The 19035-nt window shown below is 49.4% G+C and overlaps 1 protein-coding gene across 1 annotated transcript; it reads left to right on the top strand.

The window, feature by feature from the left end:
* The first annotated feature begins 4768 nt into the window (after positions 1–4768).
* Positions 4769–16826, top strand: LOC140902559 (trypsin). The gene is made up of 6 exons (XM_073322760.1): positions 4769–5007; positions 6017–6103; positions 10197–10353; positions 11095–11348; positions 12167–12303; positions 16428–16826. Exons 2-6 carry the CDS (start codon positions 6064–6066, stop codon positions 16578–16580), a joined length of 741 nt encoding a protein of 246 aa, XP_073178861.1. The 5' UTR covers positions 4769–5007; positions 6017–6063; the 3' UTR covers positions 16581–16826.
* Positions 16827–19035: the final 2209 nt, after the last annotated feature.

Genomic DNA, 19035 nt, shown 5'->3' with positions numbered 1-19035 from the left:
TTTCCTGTGACTGTGGGGCCGTTTTCCGATCCTCGGTCCGTTCACGTATCCGGGCGGAGTTCCTCTGGGCGGCGTCCAACGACTCCCTTGATGCTTTTGAGGAGCGGTGGGCACTGTCTGAGGTTCTCTGCTCGGTGTCCACGTCCGGGTTCCTAGATAGATCCCTGGAAAGTCACAAAAGGGTCAGCCCAACCAGCCCTTGGGCAGAAGCTGAATAAGCCACATCATAGCCAGCCCAATTACTGACACTGTGTTATTAGTGTTACCACAGGACCCAAATGAGACCTGGGACCCATCGTGCCAGGCACTGCCCAGACACACAGCCAGAGACAGGCCCTGCCCCAGCTGAGATTGGGGCCCCGTTGTACTGGGTGCTGCCCTGCCCCAAAGAGCTCAGAATCTCAATTGCCAAAAGGCAGGAGGAGAAACAGGCATGGAAGGGGTTCGTGACTTGCCCAAGGTCACACAGAGCCTAACAGAGCTAAGAAGAAAACCCAGGTGTCCTGAACAAGAGATGGAGCATCCCATACACCCCTCTTCATGCTGATCCAATGTTCATTCCCCTCCCACTGAAGAATCCTCTTTCCTTCTAACCTGAACTATGCAGACTTCCTCTGCCAAAAGTTGGCTTTTGCTCTGCCTGGGTACTGTCTGCTGGGTTCAAAGCCCTCTGCTCCCCAAAATCTCCCCCTGCCCCCAGGAGGGGCTGATAGTCACCCCTTAACCTTCTTTGGGAGTGCCAGATTTCCCAGTTTTACCTGGAAGCCAATTAGCCCTAAGTGCCGCGTTTCCCAGTAGATAAGACGAGCCTGTGCAATTTACCGAGCCACCGCCCTGCGGATTTGAGTGATTCGTTCCAAGGCCTTGCGTGATTGTTTTGTTGGCATTGGAGTGGGATTAGCCCTGAGCCCGGGTGGGAGGATGAATCATGGCACCGATCACCTTTTCCAGTGGCCGGGATTGCTGGGGGTTGGTGGATGGCTACGTGTGGGCTTGTGGAGAGTGGAACAGGCTGACTGGAGAGGGTTACTTATCAAAGCAGAAGAAAAAAAGGGGGGATTTGTAGAAATTTTGGGGATAAATTGGGCAGAGCTACAAGAGAACATGAGCGGACAGCATGGGACTCTGGGATCCAGGTGCAAGCCAACTGTCCATGGTCTCCCTGTGTGATACTATAAAGGAACGGCTCAGAGGGGACTTGATCCCGGTCCATCAGGGTCTCCCTGGGGAGAAGATTTCAGGGAGCAGAGGGTTCTTTAACCCAGCTGACAACAGCAGAGCAAGATCCAGCAGCTGGGAGCTGAAGCCAGACCAATCCAGACTGGGAATAAGGGGAACTGGCCCCAGGAATGACTTTCCAGGGATGGGGTGGATTCTCCCTCCCTTGGGGGTCTTTCCATAGAGATCAGGCATCTCTCTCTAAAAGCTCTGTTTTAGTTCACCCACCAGATATTGGCTTGAAATTTATGATGGGCGTGGGGGGGTTAAGGGCACACTGCAAAGGGGCAGCCTTAGTTCACTCTAGTTCAACCCCCAGATCTGGGCTGGAGGCAGGGGTCCCTGAGGGAGGTTCTCTGGCCTGGTCCATGCAGGAGGGCAAGCTGGCTGGGCAGAATGGTTTCTTTGGTTCTCAAAATCTATGACTCTACCAAGGGGACAATGATAAGGGTGCAAGCACAAGCAGGTGTATTATGGTAGCATTTAGTGACAGCAGTCATAGCTCTGTTGTACCAGGTGCTGTACAAAATGAGAAACACTCCCTGACCTGAAGAACTTACCTTCTGAATAGACATGGGTAGGAAGGGAAAGTGAGGCACAGGGAGATGAAGGGACTTGATCAAAGTCACAGGGCTGGGAATAGAACCAAGGAGAGCTGTGTCCGAACCTACTGCTCTGACCTTCAGCACCACACTATGGAAAGGATTACCCTACTTCTTGAGAGCACAGCTGTTTCCAGATCTGGGTTTAAAATTTTCCTTAACAGCCTAAGTCCTATTTTCCAAAGTGATTTAAAGCCAGATTGGGAAAGGTGTTTAGGTGCTTAATTCACGGCGCGTTCAGGCTCCTGGGTCAGTTAGGTGCATTGGGAAAAAAGGAGAACTACACCCTGAAACGCCTCAGGTGGTAGTGCTCAGCAAGGATAGATGAGGGCACCCTGAGTTGGTACTTAAATCTGCCCCTTTGTCTGTGGGGGGCTGGTGGGAAATTTTCCAAAAAAACATTCTTTCCATCAGAAAAATCCCATTTCCACCCTTTGGATGCAATTGTGTTTAGAAAAGAAAAATGGAAAGAAAAAAAAAGCGGTTTGATGGGGTTGAAAGGGAACTCTTTGCTCTTTCATTTTCACGTGACCTTTCCTTTCAAAATCGAGCTGATTTTAGATTTGACTATAAATAAGACTAAGATTTTGTCCTGAGTATTTTTAGTAAAAGTCACGGACAGGACGCAGGCAATAAAAAATAAATTACGGAAGCCCAAGCCCCGCTGCCCAGGGCCGATAGCTGGAGTCCTGCTGTGCAGGACTGAAGTTGCAGAAGTCACATAAAATCACGGAAGCCGTGACTGGCTCATAGCCTTAACCCTCAATGTTCACACACTGTAAACTAAGGGGGAAAGTCAGAATCGGAGTGGAACTTTTTGATTTTTATCTCAGCAGAACCGAACCGGATATCAGCATTTCCGTGGGGAATCAGAAGAAAAATTTCTCGGTCTCAGTAGTGAGACAGAATGTTCCAGCCAAACCAAATTGAAATTTCATGTTTCCATAGGGAGTTTTCTTGTTTTTGCTCCGATTCGGAATGAAAACCGGTCGGGATTTGCCTTGGGTTGGATAGTCTGGCTTTTGGCCAGCTCTAATCAGGATCCCACTTTTGGAATATTTTAACCCAGATCTTGAATCAGCTGCTGCCTAGAGCAGTGCTTCTCAAGCTATCTGATGTGGGGGACCGGCAATTTTTTCCCCAATATGCATGCAGACCAGCAGCCGATGGTTCGCGGACTGGCACTGGTCCGCGGACCACCACTTTGAGTAGCACTGGCCTAGAGCATTCAGATATTTCCTTGCAGTAGGCGGGATGTTGAACCCAGAACTCCTGGTCTAGGAAAGGATGAGGTGTGGGTGAATGTATGGGGCTGGGGAATGAGAATAGACACTATTGCATATTACCCTGGCCTTGATCCATTGCTCACTAGAGTGAGTGGGCATCTAATCTCACTCCTGTGTGATTCAGTCCCTTGTCTGTTGCTTCCCTGCCCAGATAACAGAGACATAAAGGATCTGTGTGGAGCAGCTGGTGGGCGTATTTCTGCTTCCCCATACTGGGCCCTAATTCAAACTGGCCCCTCCCAGTCATTATGAGAGCTGCCCTGAGGGAGTTCTGTGTTATTCTTGTGACATCTCGCTGAGATGTGTCACTTGTAATGACATTCCCGGTGTCCTGTCACAGTTGAGCTAAGGTGTTAGGTGTTAGGTCAAACTCAAGGCAGCTCCCTGGGTCCCAGGCTCCCTGCAGACCCAGGCAGTGTTACTGAGTCAGGTACACTGAGGGAAGCTCCCCTCTCTCAGCGATGGGTTCAGGCTCTCTGCAGATTCAGGCTGCGTCACTGTGTTAGTTACACTCAGAGCAGCTCCCCCTTCTTGGAGCAATGGGCCAGGGGGATAAGGGGCATTTGCCACTGCATAAGCCCCCTGGGAGTGGTCAGGCCCCAGTGAGGGGTGGGGTCATAGTGAGGGGATGGAACTTTTTTTAGCAGAAGGAGTTGTTGCTTGCACATTCCTGCATCCAGCCCATATCTGATGGTCTAACTAGTGTGGTGCTTTTAGAAAGAGACGTCCATTTTCCAAGTGATGGAGAATCCACCCTGTCTCTAAGGATGTTGTCCCACTAGTTAATTGGATGACTTTGGGGTAGTTCTGGCCCTGCATTGTGCCTCAGTTTCCCCATCTGTACAGTGGGGATAATGACATAGCACTCCTTTGTACAGCACCTGGAGATCTACTCATGAACAACCAGGTATTATTACTAAGGTGTCCTCTAGGGTCAGGTTCCTTGGGTTGATGGGGAAACTCCAGGCCTGGCTGGCCTGGCCTTGACATGAGCAGAATGGACTCAGAGTTAGGGCTGGGCTGGAAATGTTTCTCCTATCCTGTGAGAATTTGCAAGATTGCAACATTGCCCCCCAAATTGGGCCAAAAAGTCAAATTTTCAACAAGCTTTTCAAACAAACACACTGGAAACCATTTCAGCTTGGGTCAACGGAAACGGTTTGCGGTGATTGTTTCGAAACGTGTTTTGATTTCAACTGTTTTCCATGGTTTTAGCCTTGTCTGTTTGTTTTCCGGCTCAATTAAATCCAAGTTCAAAAGGTAAAATTGTTTGGAGCCGAAAAACCCAACACTTCTTGTTTAGAAAAATGTCAAAACTGAGCCATTCGGTCTTTCCAAATCAGGAGGTTTGCCCCCAATCTCACTTTTAATGAACCAGTGGTCTTTTTTTTTTTTTTGCAGTGCAAAAAATCCCTCTCCAGCTGCCCCTTCTGCACCTCCTCCTGTGCCTGGCTGGCCCCGATGGCTTGTAGAATTGAAGAAGGAAGAGCATGTGACTTCTTCCTTCTTGGAAGGATTAAGAATGAAGACTGACACACCCTGTCACTAGCAGCAGCTTCCTGCTGCCTCAGGCAGGACTGAAATGAGATTGGAGCTGGTTCCTTAGGAGCTGCCTTGCACTAGGGCTGTTGCCTGACCCAAAGGGATTAATTTGCGGGGAAGGGCAGAACACAATTATCCGCCCTGCTCCTGCTCCCTGGGCCAATCCGCCCTTTACGCACAGCTCCTGGAGGCGTTGGGAGGTTCCTACCTGGAGATCTTGATATTGTGCGAGCCTCAGATTGGGGGGCAGATTTGACAGCCCAGATCTCTCTTGGCCGGCCAGGAAGTCATGTTATAAAGCTACACCGCTCCGGTCTCCGTCCACAGGTCACACGAGGCTGCTGACGCCAGAGCTGCAGGTAATTCGCAGGCCCAGCCCTCCTGGTTCGCTTCTCTTTTGTTCTGCTGCACGGGGGCCTCTTTCTGACCTGTCAGGGCATGTTTGAGCTACGATTGAAAATGACATGTGGGATCACGACACGCAGGGTGTTGATGATGTGGTTTTTGGGGGGAGGGGCTGGGTTTTCATCCAGGGGTGCCACTCACTTCTCGGTGTCGGATTCTCACCCTCTGGCATGAGCGCCGGGGCCGAATTGGAGTGACTCCACTGGCGGCAATGGGGCCGATTCCCCCTCGATGACCCCGAGTAAATCAGAAGTGACTCCACTGGTGTCAATGGGGCCAATTCCCCCTCGATGACCCGGAGTAAATCAGGAGTGACTCCAGTGGCGTCAATCTGGCCAATTCCTCTCTCACTCTCCCTGGTGTAAATCGGGAGTGACTCCATTGGTGTCAATGGGGCTGATTCCTCCCTCGCTGACCCGGTGTAAATCAGGAGTGACTCCATTGGCTTCAATGGGGCCAATTCCCCTTTCACTCACCCTGATGTAAATCAGGAGTGACTCCACTCGTGTCAAGCTGGCCAGTTCCCCTCTCACTCACCCAGTGTAAATCAGGAGTGACTCCATTGGCATCAATGGGGCCAATTCTGCTCTTGCTCGTGCTGGTGTAAAGTAGGAGTGACTCCACTGGTGTCAATGGGGCCAATTCCCCCTCGCTGACCCGGAGTAAATCAGGAGTGACTCCCCTGGTGTTTACGCCCACGAAGGGAGCGTGCCGCCCATTGGCGCCATGCACGCAGTCAGGCCTCGGGGTGGAGGGGGGGTCGACCAGACCTATAGCGTCCCTCACACTCTTTTCCCATTGGTCAGCGCTGAGACGCTCTGGCAGGAACCAATCAGAGCATGGGATTCCTTGAGGGTGGCAGGTCAGCAAAGGTGATGGGCGGGGCTCAGGGGGTGGAGCCTGCAGTGGGGAGTTTCTTATGGGCCAATTCTCTGGTAATGATTCCCTTTCCTTCCCCGCCAGCCCCTTGGCACACAGGGGCCTTCCCGGAGCCAGAAGCCCCCACCGGCATGGAGCAGTTGGGCATCACATTGCTGTTGGTGACTGCAGGTGGGTGTGTGTGTGTGTGTGTGTGTGACCCCCTACTGGAGGGGATGAGCCCTGCTCTCTCAGTGTGTGTATCTGCACACTCGTGTGCGTTCCTGCCTGTGTGCATGTGAGTGTTTGTCTCTGAGTGTGTGTGCGATTGTGTGCTTGGGCACGACTGTGTGTGTGTGTGTGTGTATGTGTGTGCAACCCTGTGTTTGTCTGTCTTTATCTCTGTGTGTGTTTCTCTGTGAGGGTATGTGTGGGTGATTGTGTGTGTGTTAACCGGTGAGTACATGGACGTGCGTGATTGTGTTTATCTGCAAGCATGTGCGAGTGTGAGCACGTGACTGTGTGTGCGTGTGAGTCTTTATCTGCAAGTGCTGTGCAAAGAAGACTGAGTGTGTATCTGCACGGTGGGGTGTGTTGCATATTCTGTTGGTGTGCTGTTGTTTATATGCAAATGTGTGGGGCTGGGTGCACATTGAATCACAGCAATGAGGGGCTGGATGGGACCTCAAGAGGTCATCTAGTCCATCCTCCCATGCTGTGGCAGGAACAAGTAAATCTAGACCAGCCCGGACAGGTGTTTGCCGGTTCTTAAAAACCTCCAGTGACGGGTCTTCCACAACCTACCTTGGAAATCGATTCCAGAGGTGAGAAAGTTGTTCCAAATATCTATCCTCAGCCTCCTTTGATGCAGATTTAGCTGTTTCCTTCTCATTCTTGGTTGACACAGAGAATAATGGATCCCCGTCCACGTTAGAACAGCCCTTACCGTATTTTCGGACTGCAGCGGTGCACAGTTGTGTTTGAATCTGTCAATGTGACTATTTTCAGAGTAACAGCCGTGTTAGTCTGTATTCGCAAAAAGAAAAGGAGGACTTGTGGCACCTTAGAGACTAACCAATTTATTAGAGCATAAGCTTTCGTGAGCTACAGCTCACTTCCTCAGATGCATATCGTGGAAACTGCAGCAGGCTTTATATATACACAGAGAATATGAAACAATACCTATTCCCACCCCACTGTCCTGCTGGTAATAGCTTATCTAAAGTGATTTCCAGCACAAATCCAGGTTTTCTCACCCTCCACCCCCCCACACAAATTCACTCTCCTGCTGGTGATAGCCCATCCAAAGTGACAACTCTTTACACAATGTGCATGACAATCAAGCTGGGCTATTTCCTGCATAAATCCAGGTTCTCACATCCCCCCCACCCCCATACACACACAAACTCACTCTCCTGCTGGTAATAGCTCATCCAAACTGACCACTCTTCAAGTTAAAATCCAAGTTAAACCAGAACATCTGGGGGGGGGGGGGGTAGGAAAAAACAAGAGGAAACAGGCTACCTTGCATAATGACTTAGCCACTCCAAGTCTCTATTTAAGCCTAAATTAATAGTATCCAATTTGCAAATGAATTCCAATTCAGCAGTTTCTCGCTGGAGTCTGGATTTGAAGTTTTTTTGTTTTAAGATAGCGACCTTCATGTCTGTGATCGCGTGACCAGAGAGATTGAAGTGTTCTCCGACTGGTTTATGAATGTTATAATTCTTGCCAGGTGTCCGGTTTTCGACCGGAACGCTCAGTTGAAAAGGGACCCTGGTAGCTCTGGTCAGAGCAGCTGACCAGGCCGTTAAAAGTCCGGTCAGCGGCACAGTGGGGTTACAGCAGGCTCCCTGCCTCCCGTGGCCCTGCGCAGCTCCTGGAAGCAGTGGCATGTTCCCCCCTCCAGTTCCTTTACATAGGGCCAGCCAGGGGGCTCCATGCGTTGTCTCCGCCCCAAGTGCCGGCTCTGCAGCTCCCATTGGCCAGGAACCATGGCCTGTGGGAGCTGCAGGGGCAGCACTTGTGGACGGGGCAGTGCGCACCGCCGCCTTGCCATGTCGCCATGTAGGAGCTGGAAGGGGGGCATGCCGCTGCTTCCAGGAGCTGCTTGAGGTAAGTGCTGCTGGAAGCCCGCACCCCTGACCCTTCTCCCGCGCCCCAACCCCCTGCCCCAGCCCTGATCTCCCTCCCACCCTCTAAACCCCTTGGTCCCAACCTGGAGTCCCCTCCTGCACCCCAACTCCTCATCCCCAGCCCCACCTGAATCTACACCCCCAGCCAGAGTCCTCACCCCCTCGCACACTCCAACCCCCTGCCCAAGCCTTGATTACTTTCCTGCTCTCCAAACCCCTGTGTCCAAGCCCGGAGCCCCCTCCTGCACCTCAAACCCCTCATCCCCAGCCCCACCCCAGAGTCTGCACCCCCAGCCAGAGCCCTCACCCCCTCCCGCACCCCAAGCCCCTGCCCCAGCCTGGTGAAAATGAGCCACTGAGTGATGGTGGGGAGAGCGAGTGACAGAGGGAGGGGGGGATGGAGTGGGGGGCGGCACCTTGGAGAAGGGTTGGTGCATTGGAGGAGGGGTGGGGCAGGAGTGTTGGGTTTTGTGCGAGTAGAATGTTGGCAACCCTAGTGTGTGGGAGGGTGTATTTCTCAGTGTGCACATCTGCAGGCTTGTGTGTGCACCAGTGGGTGTTTTTTCAAGGCCAGATGGGACCATTGTGATCATCTCGGTTGGCATCCTGTGTCACACGGGCCTGCAAACGGCTCCCAAATGATCCCTAGGCCGATCTTTTTGTAAAACGCCCCATCTTGATGTAAAAGTTGTCAGTGACGAAAAATCCTCAGGCAGTGGGTCCAGTGATTAATTATTCTCCCTGGTCAAAATGTACACTAATGTCTGGTCTGTGTGCACGGTTTTGTGAGAGACGGGGTGAGCATGGCTTTGCACTTGAAGCAGATGCCTGTGAAGCAAATAAGGAGTCCCCCCTTCGAGGTGATTTTCATTGCTAAAGATCAGTTGCAAATAGGAGCCAGGAAGGATGGCCCAGGGGTTAGCGCACAGGCCTGGGATGTGGGAGTCGTGGCTTTGATTCTTCCCCAACACAGATGTGGTGTGACCTCGGTTAAGTCACGTTGCTGCTCTGTGCCCCAGTTTCCTGTGTAGTAAGAAGAGGGCCTGAAACATAAGGCCTGGTATGAGGCCTGAACTAAAGTAGTGGTCAAAACGTTGGGGTCACCAATGTCGTCAGATGTTTGGCTGCGTGTGTGTGTTCCCTCCATATGCCGTCCCAGCCCTGCTCAGACAGCTGGCACAGCAGACCTCAAACGAACCACCTGATGACCACAAGATCGTTAAGGTGCGAAGGCACCAGGCCGGGGTTATTGCCAACAGAGCATGGGCCTAGCTCCATGGATCAATGTCTACAGTTATGCTAGCACGCGGATGACCATGACAATGGACCAGCTCAGTCAGTGGTGGGACTTTCCACTGCCCCCTCGGCTGGCCAAAGACACCCCCTCTGAGATGCATCTTTATACCCCGATACAGACAAGTCACCCATTGCCCCTGATGTCTTAGGGCGCCCTCTATTTCCTTGTACCTGTAGGTTCAATCAAAACACCTCTATCCATCATGTTGTCATCCTGACCTTATCCTTCAGATGGGTCAGGGTGTTCCCGTTATGTTTGGGGAGTGGTGTTCTGCTACCACCCTTCTGGAATGTGTTTGCCTGAGTATCCTGTGCTTAGCCCCTCTGAGGAATGTGTCTTTTTCCAACATCAGCACTGTACTTGCCAAATTCTGTGAGTGGGGCCTGCCTCTTGCTCACAACATAACTTTCCTTTACATCAGCAAAGTTTTGACTACTTTAGTTCCATCCTCAGGCCTCATACCAGGCCTCTGATACATGGCCTGATGTTTCAGGCCCTCTTCTTACTGGATCCCCTAGTGTACAAAGGGGACAATTGCCCTGCCCAGCCTTCCAGAGGTGGAGGTGAGGGTCACTGTGCTAAAGAGCGGGAGGCGCCCAGGGGCTGCGGTGATGGTCAGGTCAGAGACAGAAATGCCGGGGGACTGAGCTGGCTAACGGCGAGGGCACAGTTTGGTGAAGTTTTCTAATTTCCACTGGCTACACCTGGGGCACATTTGAATCAGACACTGAAGCAAGAGGAGGAGGGAGCTGGGGGACCCTGATCCTGAGCTGGGGCAAAGCAGGGTGGCGCTGCTGCATGACAGAACTTCCCCTCCCTCCCCAGTTGTGACCCCTTCTGCTTTGCCTCCCAGTGAGTGGCCAGAATGACCGGATCATCGGCGGCGCCCCCTGCAGGCCTCACTCCGTACCCTGGCAGGCCGCCCTCTTTGTGGGCTCCCAGCTCAACTGTGGAGGGACCTTGATTGCCAGAAACTGGGTGGTGACTGCAGCCCACTGCCACGTCAATTGGTGAGTGTGGGTTTGTGGGGGCGTCGGGTGAGGTGGAGGGTGTCGGGGAGAGGGTCTGTGTGTAGCTGAGTGGGTGTGTGATTGTAAGTGGGTGTGACGGTGTGGTTGTACGTGTTTTGGGAAGTGTATGTCTGATTGTGAATGGGTGTGAGAGTGCAGTTGTGCATGTGTGTGTGCGTGTGTTGGGTACGGCATGTGTGATTGTGAGTGGGTCTGAGAGCATGGTTGTGTATTTTGTGAATATGTTAGGGAGTGTGTATGTGTGTGATTGTGATTGAGCATTTGTGAATGGTTGGGGGGGGCATGTGTGACTGTGATTGGGAGAGTGCAGCTGTGCATTTGTGTGTTTGGGGAGAGCATGTGTGACTGTAAATTTAGGGGGGAAGAGTGTATACATGATTGTGTATATGTGTGTTTGTAAAAGGACGTTTCTGTGTCCATGGGATTGTTCCTGTGTTTGACCTCATAGCCAGGCCTAGTGATTTCTGCATCCAGCCCATATTGGATGGTTGAGCTAGCTCACCCTTAACTCCACCCCCGTGTGTGTGTGCCCTTAACTCCACTTTCAGAGATTCATGGATTCCATAGATTCATGCTCTACCCATCCAGTTTGGCTTCCTATATAGCCCAGGCCAGAGAACCTCTCCCAGGGATTCCAGCCCAACAACCAGTGCCCAGTTTCCACCATAGACTCCGTCCCCCACCCCACACTTTTCTCTACATGTGTCCATTTCTCTGCAGCCCCATCAGCGTGCGCCTGGGAGAGCACAACATCAAGCATCTGGATTGGACAGAGCAGCTGAGAGTCTCAGAGAAAACAATCCTCCACCCCCAGTATAACCCCACCAGCAAGGACAATGACATCATGCTCATCAAACTGCTCACCCCGGCGATCTTCAACAAAAACGTCCAGCCCCTGGAGCTACCTACCAGTTGCCCCTCCACGGGGGAGAAATGTGTGGTATCCGGATGGGGAACAACAAAAAGCCCTCAATGTACGGTAACACCAATGTTTAGGGGCGGTCTTAGCTTCAAGGGGGAAGAAGCCAGCAGGTCGGAAAAATGAGAAAAATATACATTACTAGAATTTTGAACATCCCCCCACATTTCTTCTTCTTTCTTGCCATGTCCCTATTTGCCTCAGCAACTTTTGTGGCCGTTTCCCCTGAAAACTTTCCCAGGAATGTATTTATTTATTTATTTTTCAGCAATCGATCATTCCTGAGGTTCCATTTAGAGCCATTGGGAAATTTGCCATCGAAATTTTATCTCCCCCCCCAACCTAAAATTGGGTAGCCGATGAGTGGAAATTTTCCATGGCACGGGGCTGCTTCCTGGGAAAAGTTTGATTTGTGGTTGAAAAAATGAGTGCTGAAAAACTTTTGCCAAAAACATTTTGGTTGGAAATTGGAGAAGACTTTGGCCAAAAATGAAAGGTTTTGACTAAAAATGAAAACAGATTTTGGCCAGAACCCAAAGAGGTTTTTCTGGTGGAAAGTTGTAGATTTTGGGGGTGAAAAAGGAAAAAATTTGGCGAAAAACAGAAAAAAGTTCGGAGATTCTGTATTTCTTTGAGGAAAAGATGAAATTCCACTCCCTCTCCATTTTCCAACTAGCAAGAGTTCGATTTTTGAAAGGTTGATCTAAGGTTAACGTGTGCCTCAGAGAGGTTCTAGGTGTGTCAATTGACCCCGGCCCTGGATCTAACCCTGTGTCCGTGGAGCTGTGTCCATTGACCCTGGCCCTGGGTCTAACTCTAAGACTTTTTCCCACTGACAAAACATCCATTGTGCTGTGTTGCTGTTTTTTGTAGTGTACTTTCCACCTGTTCTCCATTGTGGCAACATCTCCATTATCTCCCAGCAAAAGTGCCGCAGTATCTACCCTCGCTACTACACCGAGAACATGCTTTGTGCTGGGGTGCTGGAAGGGGGAATAGACTCGTGCCAGGTGAGGGGAAGGCAGAGCTGAGGGTGGGATTGGGGGGCTGGCCTGATGGTCCTACTGCCTTGGGGGCAGCTGGTGCAGGAATGGGACCAAGTGCGGGGAGAGAGAATGGGAGGAAGGTGAGACCAACTCCGATGGATTCTTGAGTGGTTTTCTATAGAGGCATCGTTTTCAAGGCCAGAACAGACCATTCTACCGACCTAGTGTGCCCAGGCTGGAAAACCTCCCCAGGGATTCCTGCATTCAGCCAATATCTAGGGGTCGAGCTAGAGCATCCGTAACGCCGCCTTGTAGTATGTTTGCTCTTAACTCTGCCCAATTCAGAGTTCTGATGTCTAAGAAGGATGATTAGATCAACTAGCATGCAAAATTTCACCCAAATACTCCTGTATTGAACCAAATTTGATGTACAAGGTTGCCTAGAGCTTTACTAAGATGCATGTTTATGTGAGCACCGTTTACTGTGCAATCAGATCGCTCTGTAGAATTGACCTGTTCTCTGCTGTCTGGTTATTGAGCCTCTCCACGGATCACATTTTTCCAGCCCAAGAGGGTTAGAAAGATGCTTTATTTTTTAAATCAGAACTGAGATTCTCCTACACTGACCAGGGCCATAATGGTCTCTGGCCATTCCGGAAGGGAAAAAATTCGTTTCTGCTCCAACCACATCTGAAAATTTTCATAATTTTTGGTCAATCAAAAAGTCAGAAAAAATAGCTTCGGGTCGAGGGCAAGGTTTCATTTTGAGAACATCAAAAATATTTGTAACTAGGGTTAGTTTTAAAAGGAAATTGTGAAAAGCAAAGTCATTGTGAGCCGGAAAATTACCAGATTTGGTTTTCAAACTGGAGAGACGACACATTCTGATGTTTCAGAAATGTTGGGTCAGTTTCTGTCCATCTGAAACAAATTTGGTGAAATCGAGGTGACGTCACAAAATGTTTCCATGTCACCAAACCGCTGCTTTTAACCGAAAGAAAGCTTTGTGCAAAAAATTTTGCCCAGCTGTCCTCCCATAGTCATAAACTCATGGAGGTTCAGGCTAGAAGAGATCACCAGACCATTTAGCCTCCTGTAGATCACGGGCCATCAGCACTGAAAACAACGACCAAACTGAGACCAAATTATTATAGCCAGGATCCTGTGACTCTGGGAGCTGGGGGTTTAAGAAAATCCTTAAATATCCTGAGACTCACCAGAGTTTGGCAAGTCTGGCGGTGAGCCCAGGAGTTCTCAGGAACCCAGGATAAAGAGCAGGAGTGAGTGGGTGCAATTATAGTGGGTGGGACTTGCTTATCTGATTGTTGCAGTAGAATCTGAGTAGCTAATGGGCAGACATGTCTTGACAGGGGAGGGTTGGAGGAACCCAGATTAGCCCGTCACAAAAACGATCCCATTGTGGCTGCAAAGACAAGAAGTTCTCTGAAATCTGCTGAGTGCTCTGCTTTAGACAATGGAAAGGATGCATAAACCTGGCCCCACCAAGAGTGTCCCGGCGGTGGGAGTGGGGGGGAGGCTTCCCATGACAAGAAAAGCCTGGATCTCCTCGTTCTTCCCCCATATCGGCAGCGTGGTCCGCACGTTAGAGAAGGGGAGTGTATGCGCTGTGGATCTGTGTTTCCCACTGTCCATAAATTTAAATAGAAGCGGAACAGCCACATTTCCTTCCTCCGCCCCACTCCCTCAAACTGGGTTTGAAAATCCCAGCCCCACCTGCTGTGGCAAGTGACTGCCCTGCTCTGTGCCTCAGTTTCCCCACCTGGGGTATAATAAAAATGCCCGCTTCTCCCATGGCTAGAATCAGTGTGTCAGGGAGTCAGGACACCTTCATTCTATTCTCAGATCCTGCTGGGAGACCTTGGCCAAATCACTTCTCCCCACTCTGTGCCTCAGTTTCCCCCTCTGCATAATGGAGAATAAGGGAAAATCACAAGCTCCGCCCATGCAAGTAGCCATCAAGTGACTTAGACAAAGGTGCTGGATTAGAAATCAGGACACCGGGGTTCTGTTGCCACCAGGTGACCTTCTCCTTGCCTCAGTCCCTCCCCCCGACTTTGTCTGCTTAGACTGTGCTTTTTTTTGGAAAGGGGCGGGGGCAGGGAATTAAACCCCAGGCTCCCAGAACCCAAGCTGGCACCTTAACCGTTGGACTCTCTTTCCTAGCCAGTTAGTGGAAACCTAAACGAAAGGCATTTTTGAAAAACATTGGCCTGTGGTTTTAAAGTGGTAGCAAGAATCCAGTCAGTGGGAGGGGCTGGGGATTGTCATAATCAGGAATGAAGCAGAAGAGGGAGACAGAGCAGCTTTCGAGGATAACACCATTTCCTTTATTAGAACAGAGCTCCTTGTTCAGTGTCAGAAGAAAGTGACTATGCACAGTGCAGGTGAACACAGAATGGCTCGCAGCCCCCCTCTAGTGGCTGCTGCATTGGTTCCTGGTGCCCCCGTCACCTTTAACGAGCTATTTCCCGCCGAGATGCAGAGCCCTTGGGACTGCGCTGTTCCTGAAGTTCTCCATCTAGTGGCAGACAAGACTGATACCGCCCATGCTTTCGTTCCCTAGCTGTGCAATCGCTTTGGGGGTCTGCCGATGGGGCTCGGAAGAAGCTATTCACGTGCAACCCTGTGCATTTGCATCACAGCAGGGAGGGGAATTTTGCTCCTGGCTGTTGCTGAAAGCTTCAGGGCCTCTGTTCAGCCACAAAGAAGAATGAAAGTTGCTGAAGGGAAGAGCCATTTGGTGGGTCGTACAACACCCAGGACGTGTTACATACTCTTGAGTGCCACCTATTGGCACCTTTCGCCTTGACGAGCTATTTGCTAGGGCTGGTTGGAAATTTTCCACAGAAATGGTGAAAGTGGGTTTTTGACTAAACTAAGCTTATGGTGAAAAGCGTCTGCTGTCCACAAACATTTAAATTTTTTGGTGACAAACCAAATGCCAGAGAAACAAAAATCTGGAAGGGCCACTGTGATGCTTCATAGGAGTTATAGTTCAGGCAGCACATGTCCCCGTTCTCTATAGGCTGGACTCCCCAGCCAGACAACATCACCTGTCATGCACCACAACCTAGGACTTCCATGATGCACTACCTCCCATCTCCAAGAGGGGAGACCGTGGTGCATCATGGGTGGTGTAGTCCAACCTATAGAGGAGAACGTGAGATACCTAAAGTACAATTTCCATGAAGCATCACAGGTTTAAAACAACCAGTCAAAACTTCTTCACACAACGCACCGTCAGCCTGTGGAACTGGTCCCCAGGGGGTGTTGTGAAGGCTAAAAAATGAACTGGGTTAAAAAAAGATAACTTCCGGAGAAGTTCATGGAGAATACGTCCATCAGTGGCTATTAGTCAAGATGGTCATGGATGCAACTCCATGCTCTGTGTGTCCCTCAGCCTCTGAGTGCCAGAAGATGGGACTGGACAGCAGGGAATGGCTCACTCAATAATTGCCCTGTTCTGTTCATTCCCTCTTAAGCATCTGGCACCAGCCACTGTCAGAAGAAAGGATACTGGGCTATATGAACTGTTGGCCATTCTTATGTTCTTTACAGATGGAACTGCAGTAGTTTTCAGGCAGTTAGTTTTTCACCAAATTTTCACAGCGAGCAGATACTTTTCACCAAAATTTACGTTAGTCAAAACCCCAATTTCCCACCGAAAAGTGGTTTCTATGGAAAATGTCCTTAGCATATAGTTCGTCAAGGCAAACGGTGCCAATAGGTGGTGCTTAAGAGTATGTAATATGTGTCCTGGGTGTTCTAAGACCAGTCAAATGCGTTGTGCTACAAATGACTTCCCCTGCATATTGCTTCCCATCAGCCGAACATCATTTTCGAGTTGAAATATTTCAGTTGGGGCCAAACTATTTTGGCATTTGAATTTTCAACAAAGAAAATCAAAAAGTTGGGTGGAAGACGTGGGCAAAAGTGAAATTTGTTATCATTTTCGTTGATCGTTTCTACTGGAAAAGACCCCCTTTTTGGGTGCGCTCTGCTCTGTACCCATATACAAAGGCAGAGAACTCTTGTCACGGCATTGTAGGTTCGATAATGTTGCTGGTGAGGTGCATTCTTGCCTGTCGTTCTTGGCTATGATGTAGTGTTGTCTTGTCTCCTTCTAGGGAGATTCCGGGGGACCCCTAGTCTGCAATGGGAAATTCCAGGGTATTGTGTCTTGGGGGAGCCAGACATGCGCACTGTCCAACAAACCAGGTGTCTACGTCACCGTCTGTAGATACGTCAGCTGGATCCACGAGACCATGAACAACAACTGATCCTTGGTTCCTCAGGACACCGACAACTCCCTCTCCTACCTGCGCTGCCGCATAGGGTCCATACAGTGCCGTTGCAGGCACATTAGCTAGATTGTCCCTCCTGGCTCTGTGCACAGATGTTAAATAATAAAGGCCCTCTGCTGTTGGGAGCGGTTAGTTCACAGAAGCTCCACATTATTTCATGCCTTGTTCTTAGTGTAACACCATGCCCTGGAAGTGTAACCATTCACTGCAGCATCTGGGCACCTCACAGTTGCCAATGTCTTTATCCTCACACACCCATTTGAGGCAAAGCAGGGCTATTCTCCCCATTATATAGCTGGGGAAACTGAGGCATGGAGCAGCTAAGTGATTTGTTCATGCTCACACAGGAAGTCTGTAACAGAGCTGTTATAAATATAAAGGGAAGGGTAACAACCTTTATGTGTGCAGTAATATAAAATCCCTCTTGGCCAGAGATGCAGAATCCCCTTACCTGTAAGGGGTTAATCAGTTCAATTAACCTAGTTGGCACCTGACCAGAAAGACCAATGGGGAAAAAAGATACTTTCAAATCTGGGCCAGGGGGGAAAGGCTTTGTTTTTGTGCTCTGTGTGTGTTCTCTCCAAGACAAAGAGAGAGACCAAGCAAGTAATCCAGCTCCTACTGAAATGATACACCTAATATTACAGAAATAGTAAGTAATAGCAAGGAATGCGTTAAATTATCTTTTGTTTTAGCTCGTGAATTTTCCCTGTGCTAAGAGGGAGGTTTATCCCTGTTTTTTGTAACTTTGAAGTTTTGCCTAGGGGGGAATCCTCTGTGTTTTAAGTCTTATCACCCTGTAAAATTACCTTCCATCCTGATTTTACAGAGGTGTCTCTTTTACTTTTTTTTTCTTTATAATAAAGTTCTGTTTTTTAAGAATCGGATTGGTTTTTAGTGTCCTAAAAACCCCAGGGTCTGGCCTGTGCTTGTTTACCTATCTGGTTGGTAGATTATTCTCTAGCCTCCCCAGGAAAGAGGGGGAAGGGGCTTGGGGGAATATTTTCGGGAAACAGGAACTCCAAGTGGTCCTTGTCCTTTTCCTGAATCTTTGTCTGACTCACTTGGTGGTGGCAGCAGTACTCATCCAAGGACAAGGAAGGATTTGTGCCTTGGGGAAGTTTTTAACCGAAGCTGGTAAAAATAAGCTTCGGGGGTCTTTCATGCGAGTCCCCACATCTGTACCCTAGAGTTCAGAGTGGGGAGGGAACCCTGACATCATAGCAGCGCGGTGGGATCATTCTGAACCAGAAGCACAGACCTTAGGATTTTAAAAAGAAAATATTTTTTTCTTTTGACTGCTTGAAGTCATGGAGGTTTTTTTTGGGTTTTTTTTTTTTTTTTAAAGGACACTTTTTTTTTTTAACTGAAAGCAGCTGGAGGGTTTTTGTTTGTTTGTTTGTTTGTTTTTTCTTTCTTCTCTGCCTCAGGGCAGAGTAGGTAAGTTACAGCAAGGGAATTCACAAGCTGGGTTTTTTTCTTTCTTTCTAGCTCTCGGGTTAGGCTAGGCTAAGCACAGGGAGGCTAGGATGACGAAAAGTAACGTCCGAAAAAACCTAGATTTAGCCAGATTGGAAGCTGAAGAAAGAAAGAAGAAACATAAAAAACAACTGAAATTAAAACAGATGAAGATTGATGCACAAGTGGCCAGAGAACAAGCTGCTAGGGTGGAGAAGGAAAAAGAGAGGCAGCATGCTCAGGAGGAGAGGGAAAGAGAGAGAAAGCACAAACTGGAGGTGATAAAGTTAAAAGGACAAAACCCTTCAGCACTTGGCTCCACCTCCTCAAAAATCCACAGATGGGAGCGACTATGTCCACAGTATGATGAATCCAGTGATATTGCTAAATATTTCATCACCTTTAAGAGACTGTGCACCCTCCTTGCAATTCCTGAAAATCACAAGATGACCACATTGGTAGCAAAATTGACTGGCAGAGCTCTGGACATATTCAACAAGATGCCTATTGAGGATGCTTCTGACTGTGGTAAATGCAAGGATTTGGTTTTAAAGCAATTTCAAATTACACCTAAAACTTACAGAGTAAAATTTAGAGCCCTTAAGAGAGGGACTGGACTAAGTAATGACCAGATGAAGGATCTGTTAGATAAATGGGTCAAAGAAAGGGGTGTAACTAGCTCTGAAGGAATGTGTAATTTGGTTGTCCAAAAGCGGTTCCTGACTATGACCAATAATAATATAAAACAGTGTTTATGGGATAAAAAAATGGACTCAGCAGAAAGTCTTGCTTCTTATGCTGATCAATTCAAGCAGTCCCAGACTGTCAGAGAGGTGGGGCAAATCGAAACAAAATGGGTGGAGGTAGCAGAGAGGAACAACCCTGGTCGCAGTTTGGGCGGATACCAGAGGGGACACCCCGTGACCACACACTACCACCAGGGGAAGCCCAAGGCCCCAACTACACCCCAAGG

The sequence above is a fragment of the Lepidochelys kempii genome, chromosome 24, assembly GCF_965140285.1.
Source record: "Lepidochelys kempii isolate rLepKem1 chromosome 24, rLepKem1.hap1, whole genome shotgun sequence".
Lineage (NCBI taxonomy): Eukaryota > Metazoa > Chordata > Testudines > Cheloniidae > Lepidochelys > Lepidochelys kempii.
Note: the sequence above shows the minus strand (reverse complement) of the source record. Positions and strands in the feature narration are given on the sequence as shown.

What these genes read in the sequence shown, in the direction of transcription:
- LOC140902559 (XM_073322760.1), top strand. Translation starts at nt 6,064, where the DNA reads ATGGAGCAGTTGGGCATCACATTGCTGTTGGTGACTGCAG. An exon ending in ATTGCTGTTGGTGACTGCAG is followed by an intron (nt 6,104 to 10,196) that starts GTGGGTGTGTGT and finishes TTTGCCTCCCAG; the next exon opens with TGAGTGGCCAGAATGACCGG. An exon ending in GCCCACTGCCACGTCAATTG is followed by an intron (nt 10,354 to 11,094) that starts GTGAGTGTGGGT and finishes ATTTCTCTGCAG; the next exon opens with CCCCATCAGCGTGCGCCTGG.